General features: G+C 38.8%; 1 protein-coding gene across 1 annotated transcript in view; it reads left to right on the top strand.

Moving 5' to 3' along the window:
* Positions 1-6,816: 6,816 nt before the first annotated feature.
* LOC121388078 overlaps positions 6,817-10,000 on the top strand; it is a 13,500-nt gene continuing 10,316 nt past the window's right edge. Inside the window, exons 1-2 of the mRNA XM_041519288.1 lie at positions 6,817-6,872; positions 8,869-8,953. Coding sequence (XP_041375222.1) covers positions 6,839-6,872; positions 8,869-8,953 — 119 coding nt within the window. The 5' untranslated portion in view covers positions 6,817-6,838. The remainder of the gene's footprint in view (positions 6,873-8,868; positions 8,954-10,000) is intronic.

Consider the following 10,000-nt stretch of genomic DNA (forward strand, 5'->3'; position numbering starts at 1 on the left):
GCCAAACCTTGTCGCACACCACTGATGCAGTATTTATTTCAGTCTCGGTGAAAATCAGTCTGTCTTATCTGCCGTTTCTCTTCTGTTTATTTTGAAACGCCCACTCTTGTTAATCGCAGTGTCACATAGTTAGTCTTATCGCATTTTGCAGACACAAACAGTCTATGAAGACATTTTGTAGTTTCGTCCTTGGATCATAAAGATTATATAACACATGCGTGTGTGTATGTTATATATTTATATTAATGTTAACGTACACGCAAACACACAAACATAAACACCTATACTTTGCAATAGAATAATTTATATTACTTACTTAGACATACGTTTTAATTATTAAATAGAAGTTATGTACTGAACTGAAGTTACATTCTCTCATATTACATGAAATTGTACATACTAAATGATTTATGAAAACAACAAACAAAACAAATAAAAATGCAACAAGTAATTAAAACACAATTAAGGTATTGTAAAAATTAATCCATTGTTCCTTTTTGTTTTCTCTTTTGTTTCTTCTTCTTTTTCTACTTTTTTTTTTGAGGGGGGGGGGGAGGGAGGGGGGCATTTTAGAAAATGATATATGTTGTAGGTTGAGCTGAGGCATAAATTTTTACAATTATGAATTTTTTAAACGTTTGTTTTGTTTTACGACACCACTAGAGCACATTGATTTATTAATCATCGTCTATTGGGTGTCAAACATTTGGTAATTCTGACAGTCTTAGAGAGGAAACCCGCTACATTTTTCCATCAATAACAAGTGATCTTTTATATGCACCAGCCCAAAGACAGGATAGCACATACCACTGGTTTTAATAAACCAGTCGTGGTTCATTGGCTGGAACGAGAAATAGCCCAATGAGCCCACCGACGGGGATCGATACTAGACCGACCGCGCATCAAGCGAGCGCTTTACCACTGAGCTTCGCCCCGTCCTTAAATTTATTAATAATGCAAGCTACTTTTCGGAATTGAAGTTATGTCCGTATTTGCGAAACTAACAACGACTGTAAGTAAACTGTTGGTATAGGCTAAGCATACATTACACGGACGGTTATCTTGATGAAGTAATGTCTTGGATGTGAAGCGAGTCTCTGTTTGTCTGTGAAGATTAATGGATCAATTAACCTTTGACACGTGACGTGCTTCCACCCATGTGCGATCCCAATCTAAATCTAACCTTAAAGCAGTAATCTCGCCTCACCATAATATAATATCATTTACTAAAATTAAAAAGTTTGTTTTGTTTATCGACATCACTAGAGCACATTGATTTATTAATCATCGGCTACTGGATGTCAAACATTTGGTAATACTGACATATAACTTTAGAGAGGAAACCCGCCACATTTTTTTCCCATTAGTAGCAAGGGATTTTTTATATGCACCACCCCATAGACAGGATAGCACATGTCACGGTCTTTGATATATCAGTCGTTGTGTACTGGCTAGAACGAGAAATATCGCAATGGGCCCACCGATGGGGATCGATCCCAAACCGACCGCGTAGCAAGCAAGCGCTTTAACCCTGGGCTACGCCCCGTCTCTCATTTACTAAAGATGAAATGCAAACAGAACTACAGTAAATCTTTAACGTTGATCATACGAAATCATTTACTAAAGATGAAATGTAAACAGAACTACAGTAAATCTTTAACATTTATCATACGAACTCATTTACTAAAGATGAAATGTAAACAGAACTACAGTAAATCTTTAACATTTATCATACGAACTCATTTACTAAAGATGAAATGTAAACAGAACTACAGTAAATCTTTAACGTTTATCATACGAAATCATTTACTAAAGATGAAATGCACACAGAACTACAGTAAATCTTTAACATTTATCATACGAACTCATTTACTAAAGATGAAATGCACACAGAACTACAGTAAATCTTTAACATTTATCATACGAAATCATTTAACTAGTTGTTGAACAATGTTTTTTTTGTGTGTGTGTGTGTTTTTTTGTATATTATCCAATAGAAATTTATTTACTTTTTATGCAAATCACGGAAAGGGCGCCATTTAATTGACTGGTTCATTATATTTTGTGGAGCTGCTATACAAACAGCCACGTGACATCGTGTGTGGTGTCTGGTTGGAATATGCACAATCTAATTAAAATTAGCTCCACTATTACATGTGGATCTAACAGCAGCCTGTTGGAGCTCATGTCCACCAATCAAAACCTTACTTGCAGAATCATGCCAGTGATTTAAAAATAATTTGAAAACATTCCGAATTATCCTGAGGGTATACGATATGTTTCATGTGAATTACGAATGCCTTATTTAGACCAGTAGAACTAATTTTAATCAGATTGCTAACAACACTGCGTAGTCTCCAATGTCCAGGTAACATTTCGTCTGTAAATAATAATTTATTCATTCATTTCAACTTATTTTCGTGCTTATATCCAATTAAGGTTCAAGCACGCTGTCCTGGGCACACACCTCAGCTATCTGGGCTGTCTGTCCAGGACAGTAGGTTAATTGTTAGTTGGTTAGTAGTTAGTGAGAGAGAAGAGGGTGTAGTGGCCTTACACCTACCCATTGAGCCCTTAAGAACTCGCTCTGGGTTGGAGCCGGTACCGGGCTGCGAACCTGTACCTACCAGCCTGTAGTCCGATGGCTTAACCACTACGCCACCGAGGCCGGTTATTATAATAATTTAAATATTGACCAATCACACTTCGCCTTTTATAACGTTAATTGGGAGCTTACAAATTCTAAAAATATCGGGCGAGTCTATTTTAGTGGCCGCAGTACAGCGAACCATACCAATACGTACGGGATGGGTTATCAGTTTTCAATTTTACATTAAAAAGTATTTATTTATTTATAAAAAAAAAACTAAATCAGTCTTCAGTTTTACATTGAAAATTATTTATTTTATAAAATATGTTTTAAGGCATTCTTAATTCACACGAAACATGTCGTATACCCTCAGGATAATTCGGAATGTTTTAAAATTATTTTTAAATCACTGGCATGATTCTGCAAGTAAGGTTTTGATTGGTGGACATGAGCTCCAAATGGCTGCTGTTAGATGCACATGTAATAGTGGAGCTAATTTTAATTAAATTGGAATCTGCACGCCCGAAACTGAGAGAGACGTGTCGGGGTTCATGAATAGTCCGTGGTCTACAGTTCCGACTAGGCCCCTGTTGAGTGTAGAAACAAAACGCTCCTGCATACGAGGGGAATAGGGACGTGGAAGTGGGGGATTGACGTTCAACTTCCCAAATGCTGAATAATTGTAACATTTGTAAGATATATTTTTCGTCTCTATTGTTCTCTTTTAATTTTTAGTGTTGCTTTTTGTTTAAGATTCATACATGCCTTACATAAAGAAAAGGGTTGAAATAAAAACACACGCACGTATAGATAAACACAGAGGTCATCATCCTACCCCCATTTTTCAACTGGGTAAAAGAGAGAGAGAGAGAGACAGAGAGAGAGAGACAAAGAGAGACAGACAGAGCGAGACAGACATGCATACAGATATATAGACAGGCAGACAGAGAGAGGGGGAGGGAGGGAGAGACAAGGAAGGAGTGAGAGACGGACATACAGACAGAGAGAGATTTTCCTTTTTGTATGTATCTTTCATTAAAGCAACCCCCCGTTTGTTATTTTAAAAAGAACCGAAGCTATGTGAAGTTCTGGACCACCACCGCCCTTAGGGGTGCGACCGTGGATCTAGAAAAGAAAGCATATGCTGCGCATGTGTGTTAAAGAGGCCATCTGTGGAAATCCACACCAAAGCAATCAAGTTTGTAGAACGCCTGTATCATCTCAATACGTGCTCAGCAACATACTGACATTTTAAAAATTAAATATCTTTTTATTATTATTTGGAAAACAGGAAAACAGGGCTCGAAGAGCTTATAATATAAAAACGTTAGGATGCTTAAGTTATTTTTAAAAACATTTTAAATATGCTCGAGTTTAATTGTATAAACATTTTAAATATGCTTAAGTTTAATTTTTAAAACATTTTAAATAGTTGTGAATTGTTTTTATTGTTTTTTAAATAGTGGGTTTTTCTCATGGTGTCATTTCGTTTCATTTCAACTTATTTTCATGCTTATATCCAATTAAGGTTTAAGGACGCTGTTAGTGGATAGTGATAGAGAAGAGGATGTAGTGGTCTTACACCTACCCATTGAGTCGTAAAAGCTCGTTCTGGGTGGGAGCCGGTACCGGGCTGCGAACCCTGTACCTACCAGCCTTACGTTCGATGGCCTAACCACGACACCACCGAGGCCAGTGTTCATTGTGTCAACTAGCTCTCCACAACTGGAGTATCAAAGGCACTGGTATGTGTTGTCCTCCCACCCCCGCACATGTGTCTGGAGAGGCAGCAGAGATTGAACACTGAGCAATCTGATACTTTATTTCCCACCCCTGATATTCACCACCCTTGAAACGAAACGAAATAATTAGTCTTTATTTGGTTTTCACAACAGTAATCTCTCTCTGCCATCGTTCTGTATAATCAGTTGAGGAACAGCCGCTGTTTTTAATTCATCGTAAACCCGAGTTGTCCGCTAAAATAAGTAAGTCGAGAAAGCTGCCTCGATTACACAGATAGGGAACTAAGTCACAGTCTCGCCAATCTTACACGCTTCCTTGCTTTAGTCGGTCAAGCAGAATGTAATAACTGATTGTATGTCAAGTGGGGGTTTCTTCAAACACTAGTCGAATATTAAAACCGCTGACCTAAGTTTTTAAGTAAGTGGAGTTTTCTTTAAAAGCTATTCTAATGTTAAAATCCCTGACCTTAGTTTTTAGGCAAGTAGGGGTTTCTTCAAAAGCTAGTCGAATGTTAAAACCATTGAACTTTGGGTTTTAAGCAATGTGAAATATGTTGGGCTATATATCGGCCTCGGTGGTCTAGTGGTTTAGCTATCTGACTTAAAGTATTAAACGTCTTTTCGATCATCCTAGTATTTGTAGGTTAAACTTCTTCTTTTTTTCATTATCATTAAAAGAAATCATACGAACGAAATTATTGGCATATCAGTTCCAATTTGGCCTATTTACAAATATACAAACACTGACATTCTAAACAAGAAAATACATTTAAAGACACTCAGTCACAGATTTAATGGGCCTTATTTCTCTAAATATGGATTATGGATGAAAATTACATTAATTTGGAATACCAAACCTCGCTATTGCATCACCCAAAATATTTTAATTAAACCACGATTGAGGGAATCCCATGACAACCAGTGAGTAGCTTCAGTTTGGAACTCTTTTATGAGGAGTCTAAAACATACGACAAAACCGAGTATTGATGAGGCTATATATAGAAAAAAAGAAAAAAAATGAAATGTTTATTTAACGAAGCACTCAACACATATTATTTACGGTTATATGGCGTCAGACATATGGTTAAAGACCACATAGATATTGAGAGAGGAAACCCGCTGTCGCCACTTCATGGGCTACTCTTTTCGATTAGCAGCAAGGGATCTTTTATATGCACCATCCCACAGACAGGATAGTACATACCACGGCCTTTGTTACATCAGTTGTGGAACACTGACTGGAACGAGAAATAGCCCAATGGGTCCACCGAAGGGGATCGACCCCAGACCGACCACGTGTAAAGTACCCTTGAATTTTATATACAGTGTACGACCACCGTCGTTACAAAATGTTATTAGTTGAAAACATCTTACAATGCAGCAAACTCAGTATAGTCTAGTCAAGTACAATATAAAGTTTATTGTGTTTAACGACACCACTAGAGCACATTGATTTATTAATTATCGGCTATTGGAGATCAAACATTTGGTAATTTTGACATATAGTCTTAGAAAGGAACCCGCCACATTTTTCAGTTACTAGCAAGGGTCTTTTATATGCACCATCCCATAGGCAGGATAACACATACCACGGTCTTTGATATACCAGTCGTGGCGCACTGGCTGGAGCGGGAAATAGCCCTATGGGCCCACCGACGAGGATCGATCCTAAACCGATCGCGCATTAAGCGAGCGCTTTACCACTGGGCTACGTCCCACCCCTGTAAAATATAAGGACGTGTATAGCTTTGTTTAGGGTTACTGAGTCAAGAGTACTATATCTCGATAGCCGAGTAGTTCTTGGTGTTGTTGCTGCTTGCAGCTATCCTTGTTCCAGCCAGTGCACCACGACTGGTATATGAAAGGCCGTGGTATGTGCCATCCTGTTTGTGGGGCGGTGCCTATAAAAGGTCCCTTGCTACTAATGGAAAAGTGTAGCGGGTTTCCTCTCTAAGACAATATGTCAAAATTACCAAATGTTTGACATCCAATAGCGAGTCATTCTCTCCCGGATAATTATATTTCATTCATTCGTTCATTCATTCATTCGTTCATTCATTCATTCATTCATTCATTCATTTCAAACTAAATTCCAATTAAGGTTCAAACACGCTGCCCTGGGTAAACATCTCAACTATCAGGGCCGTCTGTCCAAGACAGTGGGTTAGTGGTTAAAGGTTAGTGAGAGAGAAGTCGGTGTAGTTACATCTCATTGAGTCGGTAAAACTAGCTCTGGCTGCGAACCCAGTACCTACCGGCCTATATACTTTTTGTTTAATTGCTTGAGCAGGGGTGGGGTTCGACCACACGCCCTGATAATTTTAGTGATCAAACAGGATCTATTAATTTGTAAACATATTACAATGTAAGACACTCAGGATTAGACGATTCATTGCGCAATCTTCCCGTGAGTCAGTACCGTTAGATGTGTATATAAAGTGGTGTTGGTGTCTGTGACTTGTCACGTAAGAGGTAACACCGTCATATAACACAAGTCGAAATCAAAATGAAGGCAGAGGCTTTACTCGTTCTTCTCACAGGTACGTTTTCAACAATATACGTTTAACGAATTCAGGGGAACGATATCTGGAGTTAGGTGTGTGTGTGTGGAGGGGGGTGGGGGGCACACTCTATAGTTGGACTTCATAGCCTCTAGTTTTACAAATCATATTTTAAACTTTATTTATATAGCACAGGACCAAAAAAATTTCATGTTCGTCCTCGAGTGAACTACAGGTCGAAAATCGCTTTGTGAAACGGGGCCCTGGACTGGATTGCAAAATGAAATGCGTAGAAGTTTATTAAATCCTAACGAAATGTGTGTTTCAAGATTCGTAGGTAGGGTAGGTTAGGGTAGGTAGTTTATTTTTCTACACAGGGCCATATGCGTACGGGCTCTCATTGTTGTAGGGGGTGGATAGGGGTGAGGGGCAGGCTGGGTTTTGCCTCAATTTAACGAAAATGCCCGAATTTCAATAACAACATTTATTCACATTAACATCACTGCCAAACCCCTGCGCGTGCTGTAACCTCGCCGTGATGCAGGGGTGTAACATTCTCTTTGAGAATGGCCAATACAGCACAAATCCCCTTGTTTTCTTCGAAATACATTTAAAATTTTCAATAAAAGTCAGTATCTATCTGTGATATTTGTATTTTTGCACAGTTCTTTACACTGTGTTTTTATATAAATCTTGAATTTTTATATTGATGTTGTACATCACTTTATTTGTTTGCATTACCATAGTTTGACACCCAATAGCCGATGCATTTTTCGTGCTGGGATGTCGTTAAACATTCATTCATTCATTCATTCATTCATTCATTCACTGCCAAACAGCTATACGGCCAATAGGTTTGTAAACGAATCACTACGCATTTTTACATAGATTACAACTAATTTTGAGGGTACAGTGATGGAAATACTCGTTAAAAAGTCTCACCTTAGCACATTTCCCCGAATATCTCTATTATTTTTCCCCCGAATTTGAGGTTTTGCTCCAGCACTAGGGAGCAGTTGCACCCCACCCCCGCCGCCACTCTGTCTCATACGCTTATGGGCAGGGTTGGGTGCCCAGAAACACAGATTTGGTTTAGGCCTAATAAGTGAAATCTTATATTGCTTCATTTTAGTTTACTAAATTACTAAATTATATTGTAGGCAGGCCTAAAGATACAAATATGGCATTGTCCACCCCTCTCCCCAACACACACACACACACGCACGCGCACGCACACACACACACACACCAAATGAAACACTATACAAATTAAACCCCAGAGATGTGTGTGCTATTTTCTGGAGTAAAAAAAAGAGTTAGATTCTGAGGGGTGTGTGTGTGTGTGTGTGTGTGTGAAGGCCCCCCCCCGAGGGTGCCCCCCCCCCCCCACCACACACACACACACTATGCTCCGACTTGAGTTCGAGAATGTACGTTTTTTGGCTTACTCCATACGCATAAATATGCAAAGATATGGCTTGGCCAAACCCCACTCCCACCCCACACACACACACCACTGCAGACTATGCCCTCCTAATGTTCAGCTTTGTAATGAAAGTTCATCAGTGTTATCAGGGTTTTCCAAGCACTGAGAACTCCATAACATCCAACTGGAATACAGTTGAATTCCGTCATTTTCGATCAGAAGCATAACTGCTGAAAATTATGCTTGACACATGTATCAGTATTGTGCACCACGACTGGTATATCAAAGGCCGTGGTATGTACTACCCTGTCTGTGGGAAGGTGCATATAAAACATCCCTTGCTGCTAATCGAAAAAGAGTAGCCCATGAAGTGGCGACAGCGGGTTTCCTCTCTCAATATCTGTGTGGTCCTTAACAATATGTCTGACGTCATATAACCGTAAATAAAATGTGTTGAGTGCGTCGTTAAATAAAACATTTCTTTCTTTCTTTGTATCAATATTCGAACTGCTCCAAAGTATAGTACGTTTAATACTACCATGGCTACCTACAGCGAAATGTGACAGGATTTACATAGTGATATTAATCTTTGGTTTGTTCCATTTCCAGTTTTTCCCGCCACGATTCTAGGAGGCTGCGCAAATGTCACTTCCTGCAGCTCAGACTTTTCAACGGAAGGCAGAGTGGACTGCCAGTAAGTAATCCCGTCAACCACAAAATACACACACATAGGTTGGACTATACCAATTCAAATCCCATAGGCGACCATGTTAACGTTTGTGTTTAAAAACACTATATGCAATATATCAACCAAACTGTGACCCATAAATATCAGTACTACAACCCCTACCTCAAAGTATTAACTGCAGAAAATGGTACCTTTCATGGCTCATTTTCGGTATAACCAGATGTTTCTGCAACACCCCTAGTTTCGCACAAAATTTTAGTACTTTTTTTTACAGGTACCCCATACATGTTCCAAGCACAAGGTTACTTGACACGGTGGTACTACATCAAATAAAATTGCATACATTTTTAGCCCAGATGAAACTAATTTTTTTTACAACCAACACACTCACATTTATAACCAATCACAGGACTTGTGGTGTTAACTTCTCTATCAAAAGTTCGGTACACCTCGAACTTCGACCCAGCCGGAAATTAATTGGTATAGTGCAACCAGTAAGTAATCCCGTCAACCACAAAATACACACACACGCCCATAGTTAGATGGAGAGTTGTGTCCCTTGTCTTTGTGGAGCTGGATGCCAAATAACGATGCCGTTCAGCATTCTACTCAAGTTCATATGTAGGCATTTTATATTTTAATTTCTAAATTTCTAACGACTTAAAAAAATAGAAATACAGGAGCGTGAGCTATGGCAGTTTTGTTTTTGTGTATTGGAATAAAATGTTTAATTTCTCAAAGTTGCATAACGATCAAAATATTTATTAATTTTTCTTGTGAAATGTAAAGATTATAGTCCTACCTTGAATTAAATACCCAGAAAACTTACGTCCAAATAATTTCATTTCTGACATTTATAATTTATTTTATTGCAAAATCTAATACGTGACATCACAATTTGTGAATTTGAGTGGCGGATCCAGAAAATCCATTTGGTGTGTGTGTGTGGGGAGGGGGGGGGGGGGGGGTCCCAGTGACATGAGGTGGAATGCTAACGGAACTTTAGGGGAAGTTTGGAGGGGGATCGTAAAAAAATGAAAATTAATATATAAT

The sequence above is a fragment of the Gigantopelta aegis genome, chromosome 14, assembly GCF_016097555.1.
Source record: "Gigantopelta aegis isolate Gae_Host chromosome 14, Gae_host_genome, whole genome shotgun sequence".
Classification (NCBI taxonomy): domain Eukaryota; kingdom Metazoa; phylum Mollusca; class Gastropoda; order Neomphalida; family Peltospiridae; genus Gigantopelta; species Gigantopelta aegis.